The 24,015-nt window shown below is 39.8% G+C and overlaps 2 protein-coding genes across 4 annotated transcripts in view; both read right to left on the reverse strand.

Moving 5' to 3' along the window:
- Positions 1-3,024: 3,024 nt before the first annotated feature.
- DLX1 (distal-less homeobox 1) lies at positions 3,025-10,304 on the reverse strand. 2 transcript variants are annotated; one of them, XM_033947269.1, is made up of 4 exons: positions 6,743-10,304; positions 6,031-6,230; positions 4,359-4,512; positions 3,025-3,523 (listed from the first exon to the last, which is right to left on the reverse strand). In XM_033947269.1, the coding sequence occupies exons 1-4, from the start codon at positions 7,053-7,055 to the stop codon at positions 3,396-3,398; spliced, it is 795 nt and encodes a 264-aa protein (XP_033803160.1). In that variant the 5' UTR covers positions 7,056-10,304; the 3' UTR covers positions 3,025-3,395. The 2 variants fall into 2 exon arrangements, with proteins under 2 accessions (XP_033803160.1, XP_033803161.1); XM_033947270.1 differs by lacking the exon at positions 3,025-3,523 and having other exon boundaries at positions 3,883-4,512.
- Positions 10,305-11,544: 1,240 nt separating this feature from the next.
- METAP1D (methionyl aminopeptidase type 1D, mitochondrial) overlaps positions 11,545-24,015 on the reverse strand; it is a 188,545-nt gene continuing 176,074 nt past the window's right edge. For both annotated transcript variants that reach the window (XM_033944954.1, XM_033944955.1), the window contains 4 exons: positions 15,075-15,172; positions 13,403-13,450; positions 12,343-12,421; positions 11,545-12,222 (listed from right to left, as the gene is read on the reverse strand). In XM_033944954.1, the coding sequence (XP_033800845.1) occupies positions 12,144-12,222; positions 12,343-12,421; positions 13,403-13,450; positions 15,075-15,172 (304 nt within the window). In that variant the 3' untranslated portion in view covers positions 11,545-12,143. The remainder of the gene's footprint in view (positions 12,223-12,342; positions 12,422-13,402; positions 13,451-15,074; positions 15,173-24,015) is intronic.

Raw genomic sequence — 24,015 nt, forward strand, 5'->3', positions numbered from 1 at the left:
AATAACACCTTTCTTAATGCACTCCATTCTCCTAAAACATGCCGGTCTCCAGCATCTGTATGTCATGTTTCACATCCAAATCTAATGCTTTTATATAACTGCAACTGATCTTTTTTTTTTTTTAATGTACATTAGACATAAGCAACCTATGATTTAATAATTGCTCACAAAAATACTCTGACAGCTGCATGTCAAAGTAACATGTATTACTACTAAGTTTATCCATACTGAAAAGTCCTTTGCTAGAAATTTTTGCACAGTCCCAAAACGAATTTTAGTTGGAAGCATAAAATCGAACTAAGGCCTAAAGAGGGCAGATGGAGAAACAATATACCCTGGTTCCTCATGCTTGTAACATAGTACATGCAAACAGTTGACTACGGCTGAGAAGGTGTTTTATGATCTGCAATACAGTCTAGTAAAAAAAACCAACCCCCCCCCCCCCATGACAGGTCATGAAACAAATATCAACACCACATAATGTCATTTTTATACAGTCACAACCTTCCTATAAACCGTTATAAGTTTACCAAATTACATTAGATACATTTTTAATTTCTGCATAACATAGTTTTAGCTGAAAGCTTCATTGGTATGAATTGCTCTTTTGCCCCAGGGTTGCTTTGGGGAGAGAGGTCAAATTAGGTCCCCGTAGAAAGTCACAGTGGGTTTCCTCACGAACTTGCTCCAACATTTCCTGTACCGACCAACTGACTTTCTAAAGTCAGCAAAACTTTACAGGCCCACACAGGCTGTGTGTCAAAGCTAGTCAGATTAAAACAGGGACTCAGAGGACAATCAAGTGCCATCTGTTTTAACCAAATCACTGTCCAGCAATATATTACAGTTTCCTCCTGTAAACCTTTAAAAGATTCAAATAAACTTGAAGGCCAAGACTGCAAAGCCGAGATATAGACACCTATAGCCTTGTAAAGAAAATAGAATACTAGGAAAGGTGAAGGGTTTTTAAATTTATTATTCTTGTACTAAGTGCAATTATTTCTTCTTTTATATATATTTACATGAATATAATCCACCTGTCCTTGCTCAATAATAAAAAAAAATGTTGTTTTTTTTTAACTGACAGATTTGATTGAAGCGTTCTGAAAAAACTAAGGCATCACTTACTTGATTTAAAATTACAGTATATAAAAACCCTACATTTTGATATATATACAAAAATCCAAAATATAATTCTAAAATTGTCTTTTATAAAGTCATCTTTCTTTGTGTTGAGAACCTACGCTGATCCTGCAGAGCAATTTGAGACTTCTTATCCTTTTTGTGTTATTCCTCCACCCCCCCTACCACCACCATCACCCAAACTGCCTGAAAACATTCCCTTTGCCTTTTCCCCTTCCCACTTCCTCCCCCAAAGTCCGTTATGCACTCAAAAATTGCAGCTTTCTCTCAGTACTGCACACAATCTTCAACAATATTTTACCCTTGTGTATACAGACTATTTTTTGTCATCACCACCTCTCAAATCCCCACAGAGATGGAACTTAAAAGGAGCGGTTACATCAGCAGCGCGTCAAATAACATGCTCCTTTGAACCTGTCACTTTTTACTGATCCACACTAACTTTCTCTCAAGCAAACTGCAGCTTTTTCCTGAAGCACCTGCTTCTCTTCTAATTATTCACTTAAAACACACCACTGCTGTCATTCACCCACGGAAAACCAGAAGCTTGCATGCTCTTCAATGAAAAGGGCGAGGACGGCTAGAAGAAAATCAACAGATACCATCAGAGTCAAAAGAAAAAAAAAAAATGCACCTTGTGATGGAGAAATGACCAAGGTTTGAACACTCCTATAGCGCTGCAGGTTGAGCCTTTCTAATGTGTTGTTGTTGTTTTGGGGATGCTAAGCATACTAATATATAACCTATTAATCTGTAACACTATAACAATACTAAGAGATAACCAACAATTTACCTGTTCCTTAGTTGCTAATTAATATCATTTGCACAAGCTGTAATGGCTCAAATTACAATGCTATTATTCCCTAAAGTTAACCATTTTCCGATTAAAAAAAAAAATGCAGCTATACCTTCTGTGTTTCTAATGCCAAAGTAATGTCCAGTTTTAAAAAAATCTGCAACTCTGAGAAACTAAAATTAATAACTGTAATAACATAGATTTTACATTTTAGCACAAATACTGAATTCTAGAAACATTCCAGCAGTTTCAGGAAAGGTTTACTACCATTCTGCATTAATGGCAAAAATAAAATAAAAATCCGAAGATCCTTATGTATACCAAATGTCTTGTCCAGCTCCGTGGACCAAATATTTGGGAAAACAGAACTCAAGGAATGGATTCCAAAAGGTAAGATGTTTCTATGAGGGGCCGCTGAACAGTTCTCAGCCCAACCAACAAAAGTTGGAGCAGTCTCCATGGACGGCTATAAACTGTCCAGTGATTTTCTACTTTTTTCGCTTCCTATTTTCCCGGCGGAATGAAAAAAAAAAAAAGTGGAAAAATCACTGGACTAAAGTGTATAGCCCTGGACGGAGACTGCCCCTAACTTTGTTGGTTGGTCAGAGAACTTTTCAGTGGCCCCTTGTATATAGACTATTCAAATAAAGAATACAGGCTTTTATTTAGTGAGTTTTGAGATCATTACATGGCTAGCCGGACTGGCACTTGATTGCAAAGTTTTCAGAAGAGGCTTCAGGCCTTATAGTCGTGCAAAACCGCCAGAATCCAGGGAAGTTTCTTTCTTGTGCAGCAATTCTGCAGAACATCTAGCAGTCTTCCACGTGCTCAATTCCAAACTACATTTAATTATTTTCTTTCTGAAATGTTGAATTCTACATAACAAAGTAATTCTCCATTATAGAGGAATTTAAGATTGCACCGTAAAAAGTTTAGTCTTTTTTAGGCCTTAGCCTGAATTGTGTTCTGGGTCACCCCTGGATTTTCTATTGGCAAGACATTAGTAAATGATTTTTCATATAGCAAGTCAACCAGGCAGAAGAGTCTCAATTGGAAAGCATCACACATTATCACCTCTTTTTCGAAACCATAAATTTTACTGTCTTAAAGAAACTTTATAACTTATGTACAAAGGTTTTAAAGATACAAAGCAATAAGTTAACATTCTTAATATAAAACTAAACTTTGACATTTAGGAACACTAAACACAGTTGATTTCAGCAATCACATCGCAAAATTCACAAGTAAGAGATATCAAGATCCCATTTCACAAAGCATCATGTTTACAGCCACACAAAACAAAACATAAAAGTCTAAGATTGTGCAACATGTTTACAGAACGATAAGACCATTATATACAGTGACCAGATCCAGCACTTCTCTTGTGCAGGAGATTAATGTTGGCATTCAGAGTGCGCGGTAAAGCCTCTAGAGATTTTTCAACCCTGCATTGCCTTCAACCAAAATAGTGACATGATTTCCGATTACTCGGTGACGTTTTCTTCGTAGGGGATCTATTACTTGAGGGCATCATCTCCTGTAAAGCAGGCCTAGCATTCTGCTGCCATAACCACCAAAATATATCTTTGGAAATGTAAAAAAAAAAAAAAAAGAAGAAGAAGAAGCAAATTATTGGAAACAAACCTCTCCTTAATTAGGTAAAAGTTATTGTAAAAGTTAAAATCATAACCTTTAACCTGTATGTTTACAACAGTGCATTTTGTAAGCTAGACATTCAATGTTCCTTTCACGCTTAGTGGTTTAAAAAGTTGTTTTCTCAATAAATAACCCCCATCCCAAACCAGTTTCTTATTACCCAGCCCCTACCCACTCTTTCACATTCTATTCCTTCCCTCCCCCCCAAAAAACCCCTATAATAATTCGTTGGTTTCCTCATATGTAGATGTTTAAAAAAAAAAAAACACTATAAAAACATGAGCGTTTTTAATTGCCATTAGGCCAGAGAAATGGCACAATAAATAAATGAACTATATTTCAACAACAGAGAGAGAGAGACAGACAGACAGACACAAGAGCTTTTCTACAGATTTCTCTGATTGTCCCCCAAATATGAATGTCTGCTGTCCTTCCTGCTTGCCAGGCTGTGCTCTGGTCGGTTAGTGCTGCTCTGTCAGCTGCTAGCAGTTGGGAACCAGCCCCGTATCACATCTGTGCTTGTCTGTACTGCACTCCACTGTGAGTGCTAATGGCTCTGGGAACGCCACAGCTCCTTGGTTTTCTGGTTTGTTTTCTGTTTATTTTGTTCGCTTTTTTAATTTATTTACTCTGGACCAAGATATGGATAGGTTGGTTAGTAATCACATCAGCTGAGGCTGCTGCATAGCTTCTTGGTGAGCTGAAGGGTACCATGATGTGTAGCTGGGGATGTAGGTGCCGGGGGCTGCTGAAGAAGTCTTACCGGAAGAGGTGGAAGTGTTCCATACTGGGGGTACTGGGGGAGAACTGGCCGAGAGAGCTCTCCCATTAGCCAAAGCGCTGCTTTCCAAAGCCGCCCCTCCCTGCTTCATCAGTTTCTTGAATTTAGACCGTTTGTTCTGGAACCATATTTTTACCTGAAAGGTAAAAACAAAATAGTTGAAATTACTTTACCAGGAATTTTTTAAAATTCTTTTTTCATGAGTGTTTTCTCTCAGAAGTTTGGTGTGTGGAAAAAATGTTATCTGAATGCAGGGGTTTCTAGCATACGGAAACATAAAAATTGTAGCAATATGTTTTAATTGAAACATAATAAAACCCCCTCACAATTTGTAAGGCAAATGGCCAAATGTCTTGAAGTCAGCCCTTGGTTGTGTCTTCAGGCATATTCCGGCATTTATACACAAAGTAAACGGTTTAATATTAGCTTCTGACTTTTCTCAACATCGTTTGATCCATATAATAATAATTAGAAATGTAATTGCTGTACTAGTTAAGGAGCTCTAAATTCAAAAGTTTCATTTGTTGAAAAATTGACAATGGGGGGGGGGAAGGAGGGATTAAATAATGGCTTTGGCAAAGTATTATTAATTGAACCCTAATTTTTAGGACACAATTTATCTACTATGATTTTTCGCTTTAACTTCTGTTAGAAACATACAATATGAATGTTTTTTTATGACTAATTTCAAATATGTATCTGGGTTTAGAATAATAAGAAATGGAATATGACCATTCAGATCTATGTAAACCCTCGCAATCCTATCGATTGGATCTGGGTATTCTATAGCTCTCTTTAATTATTGGCTTAAAATTTGTAGTCAGTTTCTTTGTCAGGTAAATATTAATATTTAACGACTAGAATAAAGCATTGGGTTAGGAGCTATTGTTCCAGTTTTGTGTCCACAAGTGTCTCTCATCCTACAGAAGAAAAAAATGCAATATATTCCGGCAGACGATAAGATAATCACACTCGTGACGATCGGATGCCATTAAGTGGAAAAAAAAAAAAAAAAAGAAATCATAACTATCGCATCCATTGTGTAATCTACAGCCCTGTACTAGGGAATTACCTATAGTACAATTTCAATCAAGTTCAAGTACTTTACAAGAGTAGGTAGCATAATCTTGGTCTTTTGAGTATGTGGATATTTGCAATCCCAATTCAGTACTATACATAGTTACAATAGCAATCAAAATAGGCATTGATATAGTTCAATGTAACAAATAATACGATTTCCATCTCTAGCAGGGTTACATCATTGCCAATAAATTCTTCAGTTGGGGTTTAGTACAATAGCACAGAGTGTAACAGAAAGAAATCAGTTTTAGGCTCGGATTATTGGCATAGTGCACTCCAGCTTTGTTTGCGTACAAACTATAAACCGCGCTAACATCAGGCATTGCCAGTGCCACATTCCCAAGCAAGCCTTAGGATGAGGGACTTAAAAGTCCAGTTTCAGTAGGCTTTGGTAAGTAGCGCATGTTCTGTTCTGGCTCATGGGCATTGCACTAACAATAGATGTCACTAAGAACAGAGAAGCGCAAGGGCAAAGTGCAAAACCAACTGAGGACTCTGCTTTATTGGCAATGGTATATAGTCTGGCGTGTGACTTGGTCCGAGAGCAGGGCTGGCAGCAGCCTGTCACATGTACCTGTGTCTGGGTGAGTCCCAGCGACGCTGCCAGCTCCGCTCTCTCGGGCAGAGCCAGGTACTGAGTCTGTTGAAACCTCCTGTTCAGAGCCTGAAGCTGCAAACTGGAATAAATAGTCCGGGGTTTGCGGATCTTTTTCCCTTTTCCATTAAACCGAACTTCCCCACCTTCCACCACAGTGCTTTTCTCCGTTTCGGTCCCTAGATGAACAATAAAAAAAAAAAAAAAAAAGGGAAAGAAAACCAAAACGAAATAAAAGTAGAAAAGAAAGCAAAGCAGAAGTAAAGATCATGAAACGTTAACAAAGACTCAAGGCTATTATGGCAGCCACCGCTCACCAGAGAAACTTTGCTATTTTTACAGGCTGCAGTTTAGGTTTAATTACTCTTAATTGCATACATTGTTTATAGCGCTACGCAATAAATAATTACGAAGACTAATACGTGCACATCTGGCTTGATTTTGCAAACGGCATTGTGTGGGCTCCGTGCAGGGCTCTGCACTCTCAGCTTTGGCGATCTCTCGCTAGCTAGAAGATCTCTGCAGAGAGAGAGAGAGAGCGAGCATTTTTTTTTTTTGGGGGGGGGGAGGGGGCAGCTGGCGGTGCTGTCCCCCCCCCCTACCTTTGTCTCGGCGGCAGCAGAACGGATGGGGTGCGCTGGCACTCACACACCGCAAAGAGTAAAGAGAAAGGGAGCTGCTCATACTGTACCTGGGTCCTCTAAGCGGCTCTGAGGCAGGCTCGAGCTGTTGGGGTAGGACTGCACGGAGCTGATGTAGGGGTTAGAGGAATGGCTGCTCACCGAGTTCACATAGGGGTAGCCCAGAGGTCTGGAGAAGGACGAGGCGCTGCCGTACGAGCTGTCATGCTGCGAGTGGCCGGCGGAGTGTAAACAGTGCATGGAGTAATGCCCGTGGGACATGGGAGAAGGAGACATTTGCTGGCTCGGCGGCCCAAACTCCATAAAGACGGCCTTCCCCGAGACCGGGCTATTAAGACTTTCTGGCATCGTAGTCATGGTCATTTCTTCTCGCTTGGCTCTTCTCTTTCGTTTTTGGGGGTCTGTTGTGTTCTGGGTACAGGAAGGAACCCAATTTAAAGCGGATCAGATTTTTTCACTTTCCATTCATAAGAAAATGGAGTTTGTCTCTTTGAAAAGTCTAGGCATGATGCTGTAGAGCGACACCAACTCGCCTAAAAGGTTTGACTCAGCCAGGCGTGAATATTCATGAGAGGGCAGAGCTGATTGGTCCGCCGCCTGAATATTCGCCTTTGATTGGTCAAAGCCGGCTGGGCTCCACCGGACCCGGTTGCGCTCAGTGGAGAGGAGAAGAGCGGAGAGACGAGTTCCCAGTGCCCCAGTGATCTGGAATATAACAACACGAGGCTATTAACTCTAGAAATCAGGACATAGAAAACAGGAGACAGGCAAGCAAGCAAAAAAAAAAAAAAAAAAAGTTCCTCTCACTGTATAAATCCACCAGCCCACAACTTTCTTCTTCCGCTGTTAATCACTCTATCCTGCACCCCCCCCCACCTTATAATTTGTGACTTGCCACATCTCGGTTTTGCTGGTAGGCCACAGTGTGAAAATCCGTCATTTGTTATAAACGATTCACGAGGAGATACATGCAAGAGGGATGGAACAAGTACGATTTGATCAGATCCATTCAGTCGTACACAAAGGCGCTTCGCGGTGCGCGCGTTCCTAGTCGAGTCTCCCTCTTCAGTCTAGCGGTAGATTCCACAAGTTTCGTGTCTGCTCCTCTTTCTTTGATCCACTCACTTTGGTTTCAGATTAACCTACAGTTCTAAGAATAGGGCACACGCTGGGTTTCCTACCGGGGCTTGTTTCTTTATAAAGAAGCCATCTATGAGGATGGTTTTGAAAACTTTGCTTAAAAAAAAAAAGGCAAGTTAAAACTACGTAGTCTCTCCATCCTTAGTCCAGCGAGATTCCAGGTTTTTTTCGTACCGTAGGAAAAATAGCTTACGAAAAAACCGCAAACTCACTGGACAGTGTAGAACCCTGGATAGACTTGTTTAACTTGCTTTTTTTTTTTGACAAAACTTTTCCAAACCACCCTCGTTGCTTTTTAGGGGAGAATGATGTTAATACTCATGTTCAGAAATGATCTATTTGATGCACATGATATAGTAATATCAGGTTAAAAAAAAATATATATATATATATACATCATCCTTTCCAACAGAAAAGAAAGCCAATCCCTACTCTGCCATCCAAGTTGTGCATTTCCCCGCATTGACTTGAATTGGAAACTTTTGTAGTGTTCATAGGCTTGGTGGCAACGCGAGACCCAGAGCAGAGCCTACCGTGAATCCCAAATTACTTTGTTAGATAATTAGAAAGTGTTGATAATTATTTCTTTCATAATTTAGTGGTGTGACTGTAACAGGAAAATGATCTTGTGAAAGTTCACACGTGCAGACGTATTAGTTACTGATTCATTTGATTAAATGCTAGTCTCAAGTGCTCTGATCCACAGCTGAAGGCGGCTCCATTAGCATAACACTGATGTTTAATTTTCATACGCATAATTAGCCATATATTTAACACTAATAGCAACATGCAGCCTTTTAGCATTAAACAGCCTGGGATTTGATCTGGCCTGAGCTGAACTTTCTCCTTTACACCTAGATTATTTAGGGGTGTGCAGTTATCACAGGAGCAAAATCTCTGTAATGAAATGAAATTTGGCTATAGGACCTTAAACACTACTGATGCAATTACAGATATTGGCGAGGGATTGTTGGTTTGTTTTTTTTTGGTTTTTTTTTTTCTGTGAACAGGGATTCCTGTAAAGGATGCATCAGATTTCCCTTCACCTTTGGGACAGGAGCATCCCTATATATATAGCATTAAATGTCCTTGAAACATAAATAAACAAACCAGCATGTTTTTCAAAGAACTGAGCAATGATCTTAGCTACAATTGGCCATTACTTTTCGGATCCTTGGACTATTTGTGCCTATCCTTTATATAAGAAATAAAATTATTATTATTATTATCAAATAAAGCGATATGCAGATTTTTTGGTTTATTTTATTAAAATAAACTTACATTATATAAAGTAACAGGTATGAAAGAAATACCCGTTTGAAGTTCCAGTGCCGTGAACTGAGCTACAGCAGAAATAAGAACTGTTCCCTCCCCCTCTTTCGGTTGATTTTCTGCCAGTGCAAGTGGTAATTTGAGAGTATTTTGTGTTTTTCAACTAGGTAGCGATATCGATAAATACGCCAGGGTTGATTTTATAGCTAGCACATACATGTGTACAAACTCAATTGAAATAGGTGATTTCAGAAAACGGGAGATCGATAGGACTCAAATTAAAATTCCGAGGAATCAGGTGTAAAGTGTAACGGATAAAACAATAAGGTTTACCTGCTAGGCTTTCTTTACCTGTGGAAGAAATGTCTGCTGATTGTAATTGCATTTGGTACTTGTGTAGAAAAATATTAATACTCCCAACTCGAAGAGGAATATTTTTACATCCACTAGCAGCTGTTCCTATATTTTCCTGTTTCTTCCCGATTATAAAATACGCATAACCTCGAGGACCCCCCTCAAATTGAATCAAGACTTGTCTTGCAAATCACCAGGGAGATGCAAAGCATCCTTGTTTAAATCTATGGTCATGTAATTATGATGGTATCCAGATACAGTAAGTATAAAGTGTGGCTTTCAAATGACAAACTAATAAAGCAGAAAAGTTCAGAGCTAACAATTAAACCGAAAGAGAGAGAAAAAAAATCTCCCTAAAACTCCTCACTAATTACCAGCCTAAATTGCGCTAGAATAGCTTTAAGACAAAAAAGAGAAAGGAAAGAAAAACAACTTAATTTACAGCAAAGCTACAAATATTTTTTTTTCTTTAGTTATTATCTTTGTAATTAAGAATTATAAATGTGTAGCCATAAATACCAGCACCTCAGAATAATTGCTACACAAACAGCTTGTTACCACAGCAGTTGGTAAAATCATGTAGTCTTAATAAAATTAATCTCAGATAACATCAGACCTAAACAGGAAGATAGTGCTCTAATCTCAAACAATGCAATTGCACATGGGCAAGGGAGAAAGAAAACTTGCAACGTATGTCTCTTTCTATGATATGATCCATTCCGTTGTTTAATACCGTGTGTGTACCGTGCTCTCAGAATAAATGGTCCCCGGCAATAAATAATAAAAATTAACATAAATCAGGAATATGAATGTTTCTGTAAATTACAAATTCGATTGTTACTAACATTTTTCTTCTGCTCAGCTAGAAATATGGTACATCAGTGTAAAAAAAAAAAACACAAAAAAAACCATGCAGATGCACATACAATGTTTGCAACTATACAAGGTTCATTCATTATTGTACACTAGATGTACCAGGATGTGTTTGGGCATACAGTATTTATTGTATCAAGCCCAGCACTTCAGCATTTTATTAGTGCACAGGCTCCATGGCATTTCAGAAGGGAGGTATAACACCGTCCCTTTGTTCTACTACTTCCAGCAATTGTCGGTATTAAGCCTCCACATGGCCAGATATTCCAAAATAGTTCAGTAAATCTGCAAGGCTTCCCCCCCCCCCCCCCCAGTTTGCTGACAATTACGTTTCTTTGTAGCTCACATGCAGTTTTTTGTCTGTACATATTTTATTCAATTGTTTTAAGTACAAGTACAATTTAAACTAAGTGAAACGATATTTTAATAAACAGTTCAGTCTGCAACATTGAAAACTGCATAAAGTGGAATTCAACTATCATGTTTATTCCAGAGCACTCTACCAAATGTTAGCAAAGTTTTAAATAGCCAGTGCAATAATAAAACTGCAGAAAAATGCAACAGAACTTGCCCACCCTTTTGAGGAAAACAAAACCAGCAATTAAAATTAATATACGTGATCAATTACATTCGACATTTAGCACAAGGCACGTTTACCAGAAGGATTTATCATAATTAAGACAATGGTCATTAGAAAGAAGGGTTTACCGTGTATGGATGCTCAGCACCAGTTCTGGCAGTTTTGCATCCCACTTGCATAAGTATATCTCTGTGGCTGGATTATATCCCAGCTCAGGCTTCTTGTGGTCGGCGGCAGTGTGAACTCCATTTGAATACCAAATTAAAGCGCTTAAATTCCGGCAGGCTGATTAGCAGCCACCTAATTGCACATTACAAGCTTCACCTTCAGAATACAACTGCTCTCTTTTTTTTCGAGATGTATTCTGGCTTTCCAAAGTTTCTGCATCTTTATTTTTTTTTCCTAATACAATTAATTTATTCTCAAATTAATCTATTTTTAATGTTTACTGAGAAACTCTTTAATAGCTATTTATTTTAATTGTATGAAATTCAAAACGAAAATTCAAAATAACATCATGAGCTTTGAGCCTAATAAACCATATTTAAAAGTCTGATCAGTTTCAAAAATCTGGTCATTTTTGCTGGACTACCAACTACCTTGTGTATATTATTTAGAAATAAAAAACCAAAGCAGGAGAAATGGGCACGTGGCACACTTTATTGATTCCTCATCTTGTTTGCAAAAAAATAAAAAAATCGCCTATCAGGCATTTTAAAAACATGTTCCAAATGCATTTTTTTTAAATCTCAAACTGCTAAGCTGGGTACATCAATGTTTTGTCAAATATTATCCAAGTAATTAAAATGACACACAAAACATTAAATATCTGAAAAAAGAAAACCCCACAATATAATTGCATATTGGTAATATACTGCAAGGTATAAGTTTGATTATCTATTGTCTACAGTAAAGATCTGAAATGAGGCTGTTTACCTGCAGTGCCAATATTAATAAATTTGATCTTAAAAGGACAATAAGAATTTCCAAATATTTATTGTAGTTGCTCTGTTAAAAGAACATGAAACTCACAGTTCTTTTGCAATACCTAGGTTGTACAGAATAAATACAACCATACAACCCTCTATATGTCCTTTACAATCCCACTATCTACATTTTGCACTTGTTTCACTTCCAAAACACTCAGCATGGGATTTTAATCATTCTATATAAGAAAGAGAAATATCCTGCAATGTATAGCAAGAGTGGTCCACCAGCTTCCTGCTTCATGTTTAAGATTCTTCTGACAATTTAGTAAGGATTTCTGCTCCTCCAGGTGTAATTACAATGGTATGTTCAAACTGTGCTGATCTGAAATATATAGTATCCTAGTTATTATGGGTTAATGGCAGGTTAGCCACATAAAAGCCACAAATTCACTATTGGAGTACAAAATGATTTTGGAATCTACAAGAATCTTAAATGTAACACCTTTTAGCATCTACAGATACGGCAGACCATCCATCTTCCAGAATTTTAAATTCAGGGGATCCTTCCATTATTATTGGCTCTGAAACAACAACCCCCCCCAAAAAAAAAAAAAATTGTTATCCAAAGGAGCAATTTTTTGTCACATGCAAGATTCTTTCCAGCTTAACTATATACTCAAGGATATTATCTTTGATTTTTTTATAGTTCTGAGAAAAATATAAGCGACATAAAAAACAAACCTTAAGATCCTTGCTACTCATTTAAATGTTTTGTGGTTTTAAATTTTTTTAAAAAAGCAGGGCCATCAGGAAGGACATTTTACCCAAAACTGTATGGATAATGACAAGTAAAATCAATCATATAAACTCAAAAGATATGCCACTTGCCTTTAATATACTTGTGGTATTTTATACATATTTGAAATTCTCATTATTCAGCAAAATAACAGTGCTAATACTTTTCTCTAGTAACTGTTCCATGGGGTCAGAGAGAAAAGTTTGTATTATATTTAGTCACAGTCTTCACAAAAAGCTTCAGTATTTCACACTATGTGTAGCGCTGATAAAACCCATAAACTTTAAAGGCACTTGGTATAATCTTGTGATTTCAATATCACTGAATCAATCACAGGACACTGATATAGTGGCCAAACTGATCATTAATAAACAAAGACCAGCCATATTTTTACATATGATTTTACTAGAAGTATCTTAATAGTTGTGAGACCCAATCATAATACTTCTGAAGACAATTCCCAGAAAGATAAAGGCAATATTAGATCCTAATATGTCCTTAAACACACATAGGGCTCCTTTTACTAAGCTGCGTTAGGGCATTAACGCTTGGAGAAGCGCGCACTACAATGCCCCGTGCGCTAGACGCTAATGCCAGCACTGAGCTGGCGTTAGTTCTAGCCGCGTAGGGCGGGGTTAGCGTGCACTAATCTGCGTGCGCTAAAAACACTAGCGCAACCTAGTAAAAGGAGCCCATAGTTTAATCTCAAAGGGCCAAAGTATCAAAATGAAATTAATTCTGGACACATAAGAAAAGAAAGACAAACCTATTGTAAAGGCCATGCCTTCTTCCATTACCAATTCACTGTTATTGGCTAAAAAAAAAAGAAAATACAAAGAATTGCACTTATTAATTCTGTGTATGGAAAAACACAGCAGACAAAATACAAACAAGTCAGTGTTCACTGGCTGATTTAATATACCCAACTAAAGAGATGAAAATAATAATTTTACCTACTAATGTATACAATTACTACCTCAGCTATTACACAATGAAAAAATAACCCATTTGTGATATATTTCCCACAATTCTGCGACATTCATAGCTGTCGGTGCATCAGATTCACATAGTGCTTTATTTTCTATTTTCAAAGGGAATTTAAACAGAAGTGATCCCCTTCCAAAAATACTCAGTGATTTTCATTCTTGCATTTCTACAGTTTCTCACCTCAAATCACCCATATTATACATTAAAAAAATCATTAAAATGATCATTCTTCAACTAAAACAATTTAATAAACATTAAATTTAATGACTGTCATTTAAAAAAACCCAAAACTTAAGGCAGGTTTTCTAGCTGGTACTTATCAGCAGATGAAATCATGACTGTGAAAGCATAACAATAAAAACCAATCAACAACCAACTTCAGCCAATAGGTGTAACGAGGTGACTATATAAGAACACATCTCTGGTACTGTATCAGTCTCAATATGAATATTTTATTCAAACTGGTTAGGCAATGTAACCTGGAAATGATTATAACATGACGTCATTCTAGATTTCGGGCCAATCTTAGTCATATGAGAAGATAGTGAGGCTGCAATCTAGAACTCGGTTCTGGAAATGCTAAACACTCAGAACCAAGGGCCATATCCAGCAGCCAAATGGATTTTTCTCATTTCGTGTCTATGGGGAAAAGCCTTAATCCATCTGGTCCTCCCAGTCTTGTACATGTCAGGTTTACGGATTCAGTATTTCAAACATGTCAAAAGTAAGTTGATCTAGCATCCAGCATCACGCTTCAAATACTGAATCCTTGAACAAGAGCTGTGGTTAGTAATCTGTACCAGTTCAGAGAAGCGTAACAAACATTAACAACTAACTTGTTTTCATTAAAAAATGAAGGCCTAAATCTAAAAGTGAACCTTTTCATAAAGGCGGTTAATAAATCTCACTCACTCAAAGATTTAGGGGTCCTTTTTCTAAGCTGCAGTAAGCACTAATGCATGCTTATTTCAGTGAAAAACAGGCTTACCATTGGGAATGTTCAGGCATCCCATAGTAATTTTTCCATGTGTTAAAAAATAGATTTTATTTGTTTGCGTTGGGGAAGGGTCTAGGGGAAGAGAGTAGGAGTGTTCGCTAATCAGTTAGCACAGCTACATTGCTGTATGCTAACTCAGCACATGGTTAGCATGTGAACTCTTACCATTACGAAATAGGTGTAGTTAAGGGCTCATGAGTTAAGGTGTTAATGGGAAAATTAGTGCGGGCTCATTCATGTTGGAAATAGAAAAATCGGTAAAAATAGCCTTAGTGCTTGGGAATGACCCACGTAAGCATATGCTAAGGTCTCTTTTTACCACATCTTAGTAAAAGGGGCTCTTAGAATTTTAGTAGGATATGACTGCATCATATCTTCATCACAAAAAAAGTTACATGCATTTCATTCAAGTAATACGGCATTTGTCTAAAACCTTAACAGTGAGCTTTCTTACCATGATGCCAAATTTCTGGGTGTCCATGAAAGTAGGATCCTATCCCATGGCCAACAAAGGAGGAGCAGACTTGAAAATCATTTAGACAAGCTATGCGGCTTTAAAAGTCACCATACAAATTAAAAGGCAAATATCAGTTTCAACATGTGTAAATACAGTTTTCTGATACACTTTTATAAACCTCAAACACAAACAAACAACTGACATTTTTCAAGCTGTAAAGTTTTCAAAACACTTTAACATCTTTCTCCTCTTTGACTTCTGCATTCAGTCATTGGAATCCTATTAAAAACAGCAAACATCTGAACAAAGATTAAATTTCAAAGTGAATCATCCCAAAGTTGTAATGGCTGACAGAAGCCTGGATTTCCAGGCACTGAGAACTATTTGAGCACCTATCAGCTGTATCTGCATCTGGATGCTCTGAAAGGTCTAAGTGACACAGCCTGGAACACCCACACCTTTGTGCCTGGAAATCCAAGAATACAATGTCATTGCAATTACAGTTTTCAAGGGAAATGGGCTGAGACTCAAATCATAGATCCCTAGCAGGCTCTTGTTTGCTAAAAAACTTTTCACCAAATGTAATTTCTCATATTTATCTATTTGCCATGCTAAAAGATTTAGGGCCCTTTTCACAAAGCCGCAAATAAGAACTGGTTAGTAAGATAAAATTTGCTGTTGATACAAAATGGCAGATGATGTTTAATATGAGCAAGGGCAAAGTGATGCATTTGGGAAAGAGGAACCCGAACTAGAGTGCATGGTGCAAGGTTCTATGTTATCAGTCACTGCCCAGGAAAAGGATCTAGGTTCTATTGTTGAGGATACGTTAAACCCTCAGCTCAACGTCCAGTGGCAGCTAAGAAAGCAAATAGAATGTTAGGAACCATCAGGAAAGGAATGGAAAAACAAAGATGAAAATGTTATAATGCACTTGTATCGCTCAATGGTACAGCAGCAACTTGAATACTCTCTAAAAAGATATAGCAGAATTAGAAAAGGTGCAGAGAACGGTGACAAAAATGATAAAAGGGATGGGATGACTTCCCTATGAGGCGAGGCTAAAGTGGCTAAGACTCTTCAGCTTGAAAAAGAGACGGCTCAGGGGTGATACGATAGAGGCTTAATGGAGTGGAAAGGGTAGATGTGAATCACTTGTTCACTCTTTCAAAAAAAATACTAGGACTAGGGGGCACGTGAAGAAGCTACTAAGTAGTAGATTTAAAACAAACTGGAGAAAATATTTTTTTCACACAACATGTAATTAAACTCTGGAATTTGTTGCCGAAGAATGTGGTGAAATCAGTTCGCTTAGTGGGGGTTTTGTTTTTTTTTAAAAAGGCTCGGATAATTTCCTAAAAGAGAAGTCCATAGGCCATTATTGAGATGGCTTAAGGAAATCCACTGCTTATTCCTAGGATAAGTAGCATTAAATCTGTTTTACTATTTGGGATCTAGCTAGGTACTTGGGACCTGGGTGGGCCACTGTTGGAAACAGGATGCTGGGCTTGATGGACCTTCAGTCTGTCCCAGTAGGGCAATTCTTATGTTCTTATAATTCCTAATGCTGTTTTCTATTATTTTCAGTTGGATCCTTCTTTCACTTTCTGAAGGATCTTCTTTTAGCTCTAACAGCTTCCTTCACATCACGTGTTAATCATGCCAGCTGCCATTTGGTCTTCGTCCCTCCTTTTTTAATACATGGAATACATCTGGTCTAGGCTTCCAGGATGCTATTTTTTGGGATATCATCCACACCTGATGTAAACTTTTGATCTTTGCAGCTACTCCTCTAAGTTTCTTTTTTTTACCTTTCTCCTTATGTCATCATAGTCTTCTTTTTAAAAGTTAAATGCTATTGTACTGGATTTCCTGTGTGTACTTACTATACTACTACTATTTATAAGCACTATCAGATATAGGCAGCACTGTATAACAAACACACAAAAGACAGTCCCTGCTCAAAAGAGCTTACAATCTAATTACTTACTCCAGAGATTGTATCAAATCTGACCATATTATGATCAGTGTTCTCAAGGGGCTCCATCACCATTACCTCCTGCATCAGTTCATACACCACTATGAACTAGATCTAGAATTGCTTTACCTCATGTCGTTTCCAGCTGCTCCATAAAGCAGTCCTTGATTTCATCAAGGAAATTTACTTTCTTAGCATGCCCTGATGTTACATTTACCCTGTCAATATTAGGGTAATTGAAATCACCCATTGTTATTATGCTACCCAGTTTGTTAGTCACCCTAATTTCTGCTAACATTTCTGCATCTGTCTGTTCATCTTCACTATCCTTTTCCCCTTTACACATGGAATTTTTGCCCAAAGGGATTCCAAAGTATGTTTTGGTTCCTTAAGAATTTTTAGTCTATTTAAGGCCCTCCTTAACATATATGCTACGCCTCCACCAATTTGATCCACATTTGTACACTGGTATCACAGTGTCCCCTTGCTTATCTTCCTTCCACCAGGTCTCAGAAATGCCTATTACATTTGTCATTTAATGCAATATATCCAATACTCCCATCTTGTTTCTTAGGCTTCTGGAATTTACATACAGACATTTCAAACAGTGTTTCTCATTTCTATTTACAACTTGTTCAGCAGTTGACATGGATAATTTGCAATCTTTAAAATCAGTCCTGCTCTGTATTTGACACCTGGTCTACTACGGTCTCTACTGCAATCTTGTTATCGGGTTGCCCTATCTTTCCTAAAGCAATGAAATCTTTTAAAGATACCTTGTTCCTAACCATGTTCTTTTGAGCAACTGTTAATCTTCCCCACAGCTCCTAGTTTAAAAGCAGCTCTATCTCCTTTTTAAAAGTTGATGCCAGCAACCTGGTTCCACCTTGGTTAAGGCTCTCCCTTCCCCAGAATGTCGCCCGGTTCCTAACAAATCTAAAACCAAAGAGTGACCCAGGGACAAATTTTTCTCATTTTCCCGTGAGTTCTTTTCCTGTCCCTGCCCAATTCCTGCAAGTTTAGGATTACCAGATTTTACTATAGTAAAATCCAGACTCACGGCCCCGCCTCCAGGCTCACTCAGTTCCACCCAACCCCACCCTATTCCACCCAAGTCACGCCCCACACCGCCCCAGCCCAGCCCAGCCCAGCCATCCTCATCTGCATAAGCCTCAAACACTTTAAAATCATAAGTGTTCGAGGCTTGTGTGGTTAAAGGAGAGCTTACAGGAATGGGGCAGAAATAGGGACAGCGACAAAACTCATTGGGACAGGACAGGGAAATTGAGTTCCTGTGGGGACGGGGACACATTAATCCCCAGCTAAAACCTTCCTCTCTGCACCATCACTTCCTCCACAAATTGAGACTTTGGAACTCTGCCTGACTCTTGGGTCCGGCATGTGGAAAGGGGGCACTCTGAAAATGTTACCCTGGAGTTTCTGGATTTTAGTTTCCTACCTAAGAGCTTAAATTTGGCTTCCAGAACCTCCCTACCACATTTCCCTATGTTATTGGTACCCACATGTACCAAGGCAGCAGACTCCTCCCCAGCATTGTCTAAAATCTTATCTAGGTTAAATGTGAGGTCCGCCACTAGAGAATGACATGGGGACAATTTTGTCCCTGTCCCCGCAGGATCTCTCTCTAACCCATCCCGTCCCCGTGAATTCTGTCCTTGTCCTGTCCTTGCAAGCTCTGTCCTCATCTGCACAAGCCTCAAACAATCTTAGGATTTTAAAGTGTTTGAGGCTTGTGGAGATGAGGACAGAGCTTGTAGGGATGGAGCAGGGGCAGGGACATAACTCACGAGGACAGGATGGAGAAAGATCCTGTGGGGAAATTCTCTGTCACCTTCGCACCAGGTAGGTAAGTGAGCGAGCTATCCTTACGTCCACCAGCCACTCAACTATCTACAACTGTCATCCTAGCTCCTCCCTCCTGGGCAGAAGCCCCTGCAGACACATCCTTGGATACAGGATTAATTCCTACTTCAGCAGGGTGATGCTCTCTTTTAAGAAAACCTCCATCCTCCAAGGAGGCACAGGGGTTGCCAGACTGGAGGTGGGACTTCTCTACAATGTCTCTGTAGGTCTCCACTATAAACCTCTTTGTCTCTCTCAGCTCCTCCAAGACTGCTATTCTAGCCTCAAGAGATTGGATCCATTCTCTGAGTGCTAAGAGCTCGTTCCACCGAGTGCACACATATGACCTCTCACCAACTAGAAGATAATCAAATATATGACACTCAGTACAAAAGACTGGATAACCCTCATCTCGCTGCTGGACGGCTGCCTGCATCTTAATATTGGCAAATTCTTTCTTAAGTTCCTAAGGGAATGGGAATATATACACTAAGGTCCCCTAATATTGCTAGTTATATGATAGGCTTTGGTAATATTTAGCTATTATTATTATTTTGTAATGTTATTGGTAGGTTTCCCGCTAAGGTTATAGTAGACTTATTTCTAAGAGCTAATAACTTGCTAATAGAGATGCCCTAATTACTCTTCTAGCCTAATTGGTTCAAGGGCTCATAAATCAAAAATCAGGCTAGGATGGGCAGAGTTGTGGTGGAGGGGGGCAATTTAAATCTGAGATGAGGCTTCCTGTGTCTATTAGCTATACTTTATACTGATACTATAGCAATTATAAAATAGCCCCTTTAAATGCTAGCCTGTGAATTGTAATGGAGGATTTCTATGCCAAGAAAAAACTATTCCTTAAATTCCCTTTCTAGTACTTAAAATAAAATAAAGTCCCTGAGCTTACCTATTTAAATTTAAGTCTCCCTAATGAAATAAAAGAGGGGAAAGGGCAGTGGCATACCTAGCATATGTGACCTCCCGGGCCCATCATTTTTTTACACCCCTCCCCTCCCATCTGTATGAAAAACATGATTTTTAGTAGCAAACCACCTAAGAAAAGGCAGCATTTTACATACAGTGAGCAGTACAACTTCAATACACCCATTGTAAAACTAAACAAGCCAGACTAGTACAGATCAATCCTTCACAGTCAATCCTAACAGAAACCATGTCTTTCGAATACACAGAACACAGAAAACACCTTCGCCTAGTATGGAATATGTAATCACAAACTAACCCCACCCCCTTTTACAAAACTATAGTGTGGCATTTTAACCATGGTGGTAACAGCTCAGACTCTCACAGAATTCTGAGCATCAGAGCTGTTACCACCATGGCTGGTGCTAAAAAACGCACTACAGTTTTGTAAAAGGGGGGATAAAATAGAAATACATAGACAAAGGTTAAATTGAACTACCAAGAAGCTGGACTCTGCATACAATGCAACACCACAGAAACAGCGATGCATCTCCCTTAAAGCAAAAAAAAAAAAATATATATATAATTTTTTTTTCTACCTTGTCTTCTCTGGTTTCTGCTTTCCTCATCTTCTTGTCACTCTCTTCCTTTCATCCCCTGTCTACCCTCTCTTTGCCCCTTCTATATGGCATCTTCTCTCCTTCTATTCCCCTTCCAGAAACTTTATGCCTCCCCCCTTCCATCTCTCCCTTCACCTCCATTGGTCTGGTATCCATCTTCTTCCCTTCCCTCCTCCAATGGTCTGGCATCTCTCTCCTCTCCACCCCTTCCCTCTCCCACACCCCCATGGTCTGGCATTTCACTCTCTCCTCTCCCTTCCCCCCACTTCCATCAGCATCTGCCCCCTTTCTCTCCTAGCAACCCAATTCCATCCAGTATCCTTTCCCCACACACCAATTCCATCAGCATCTGCCCCCTTTCTTTTCCTCCAACCCAATTCCATCCAGTATCCTTTCCCCACACACCAATTCCATCAGCATCTGCCCCCTTTCTTTCCCTCCAACCCAATTCCATCTGGTATCCTTCCCCCTTATGCCTCTCTCTCCTTTGACTGCACACCAATTGCATCAGCATCTACCCCTTTCTCTCCCTCCACCAACCTTCCATATCACCCTGACCCCCTTTCTCTCCCACTATCACCCTTCTATGCTCCTCTCTCCCTCCAAACCAGCAAGGTCCCTCAATGACTTCTTCTGCTGCCTCTGCTTTGGAAGACGTAAGTGACGTCGGAGGGGGTGGGCCGGCAGACGCAGAGAGTTGCGGCAAGGTCCTGCGATGACTGTGGCTGCCGGTCCATCCCCTCCGATGTCACTTACGTCTTCCGGAGCAGAGGTGGCAGACACAGTCATCGCGGGACCTTCCTGCACTTCAACGTGGCTGCTGACTCTGCTTCAGAATAAGTGGTTAAGGGGCCATACAGTGAGAGGTTAGATAAACTGGGCCTCTTCTCCCTTGAAAAGAGGAGACATGATTGAAACGTTCAAGATAATGAAGGGAATAGATTTAATAGATACAGACAGATTGTTCACCCTCTCCAAGGTGGAGAGAACGAGAGGGCACTCCTAAAGTTAAAAGGGGATAGATTCCATACAAACGTAAGGAAGTTCTTCTTCCTTACCCAGAGAGTGGTAAAAAACTGGAATGCTCTTCCGGAGGCTGTTATAGGGGAAAACACCCTCCAGGGATTCAAGACAAAGTTAGATAAGTTCCTGTTGAATCAGAACATACGCAGGTAAGGCTAGACTCAGGGCACTGGTCTTTGACCTACGGGCCGCTGTGGAAGCGGACTGCTGGGCATGATGGACCACTGGTCTGACCCAGCAGCGGCAATTCTTATGTTCTTAAGTGCGGTAGCCACACAGATGTGCAGGTGCTGTTTAGAGCAGCGCGGGAGGTTCCGGACCCGGCCGGCTGTGCACCTCCCTAGGGCTGGCACCCGGGGTGGTCTGCATCCCCCGCCCCGCCCTTGGTACGCCACTGGGAAAGGGAGAACACTGGTCCATTGGAAGCATTTATATACAAGACACATTCACTGCAAATTGCAATAGAGAAAAGAGATGTGAGCTATGGGGAAGATCCTAAAACGTGTCCACACTGCTCCATGGAAAAAGCAGGAGTGATCCGGTTCTGCATGGCAATGGTAGGTAAGAAAGCATGTATACAAAGGTTTCTGGAATAGTCACTGGAGGAGTGATTTCTATGTTGGGCTTCTTCGGATGTTATCACCCAAAAGGCAGAATATGTATCCTGTTTGCCCTTGAAGAAAGAACAGTATGGTTCATCCAATCTATCCAGAAAAGTGGCTAGGATTATACTTGCTGTTCTTTGTAAGTTACCTTCCCACCCCTTTGGATTTTGGGTTGTAACTACTGCTCTGTGCATGTTACCATCTCCTCTGCCTTTTTTTTGAAGTGTGAAAGTTATTAATTTTGCTCTATACTTTTACTCCATCCTCTTGTTATATAAATACTCTTTATTTATATACCTGTAGTGAAAATAGTGCAAAAAACCTGAAAATTCATAAACATAACTAAACACTCAAAATGATGACTCCACAATAAGATACAAAAGCAAAAATAGAGAGAAAAGGGCTTCAGCTATCTCAATAAAAGACATAAACTAGTCTTTACAAAACAGGGTCAAAATAGCAATCATTAGTTTCACTTTATAAAAACTATAAAAAAATACCATAGACTTTAATGTCAATAACAAAATAATTTAATATACTAATGAAGTGTTGAAATACATCCATACGACTCAATGTAGAGCCAGTTGGAAGGCTCAGGGAGTCTCCCAGCACCTGTTTTTAGTTTGTCTCTTTTTCTTTTTGCTTTATTTTAATCTCACTTTGGCCGACATCGCTGGACCCAGGAGCAGGCAGGGAGGCTTGCCGGCGTGGGAGCGCACTCTGTCCCTCCCCCCACCCGACGAGACTACACTGAGCCAGTTGGAAGGCTCAGGAAGTCTCTCAGCACCCGTGTTTCTATTAGTTTCTGTTTACTTATTGTTTCTCATTTGAAACTCACTGTGGCCACATCGCTGGACCCAGGAGCAGGCAGGGAGGCTTGCCGGCGTGGGAGCGCACTCCGCCCCTCCCCTCACCTGACAGGACTACACTGAGCCAGTTGGAAGACTCAGGGAGTCTCGCAGCACCCATTTTTAGTTTGTCTCTTTTTCTTTTTGCTTTATTTGAATCTCACTTTGGCCGACATCGCTGGACCCAGGAGCAGGCAGGGAGGCTTGCCGGCGTGGGAGCGCACTCTGCCTCTCCTCCCCACCCGACGGGACTACGCTGAACCAATAAAAGATTCAGCGCCCAACAGCACGCTGTCTAAGACGCTCATAGCACCTTTGTGAAGCGACCAAGAAGCGATCCACTCTCACAACACTACCAAACATAAAACCAACTGAAAAACAGCAGCCAAACCACCAAAGACCCTTCTACCACATTTCACCAACCACCAACCACCAACCACCAAACAATAAAAAAAATAAAAAATAAAAAATCCCCAAAATGAAGCTAACCTCACAAGCCCAGCACTTCATACTGTTAATCCTTCTTTTAACCAGCGGGAAGACAGCAGCAAATAACCTCCTCCCTACACCCGCTACAGATATAAATGAATCTCTCTTCCTAAATAGGAGAACATCAAGTGACAGAAACTCAAACCTACAATCTAACACTCTCCATTACCACAGCATGGAGATGAAGACCAACACACACTAAGACTAAACCACACCGGCACACCAAATCACTTATATATCCAAACACAACCCACAACTATCACACAGAGATATCCACACTCAAATGCGCCTACTTAAATATCAGAGCGCTAGGTCCAAAAACAGAGCTTATAAAAACTGGATAACACAAGAAAACCTGGACTGTCTTTTCCTCACAGAAACCTGGCTAACCTCCGACTCAGACCCCAGAATAACTGAAGTCTGCCCACAAGGATACAAAATTACAGTGGTCTGCAGAGAAAAAAAAAGAGGCGGAGGTCTAGCAATCTTAATCAAACAAGATCTAACCCTTAATATAATTGAGAAAACATCTAACCCGTACATGGACCTTTTAGCTTGCCAACTCTCAAGCACCACACTAAAATACACACT

Source organism: Geotrypetes seraphini, chromosome 5 (genome assembly GCF_902459505.1).
Source record: "Geotrypetes seraphini chromosome 5, aGeoSer1.1, whole genome shotgun sequence".
Classification (NCBI taxonomy): domain Eukaryota; kingdom Metazoa; phylum Chordata; class Amphibia; order Gymnophiona; family Dermophiidae; genus Geotrypetes; species Geotrypetes seraphini.

Bases quoted from the DNA above. Each gene is read 5' to 3' on its own strand.
- DLX1 (XM_033947269.1), bottom strand. From the start codon at position 7,055: ATGACCATGACTACGATGCCAGAAAGTCTTAATAGCCCGGTCTCGGGG. The intron at 6,231-6,742 runs GTACAGTATGAG...TTGTTCATCTAG, and splicing joins GAGCCGCTTAGAGGACCCAG to GGACCGAAACGGAGAAAAGC. The intron at 3,524-4,358 runs GTAAGACTTCTT...ACATTTCCAAAG, and splicing joins GAACACTTCCACCTCTTCCG to ATATATTTTGGTGGTTATGG.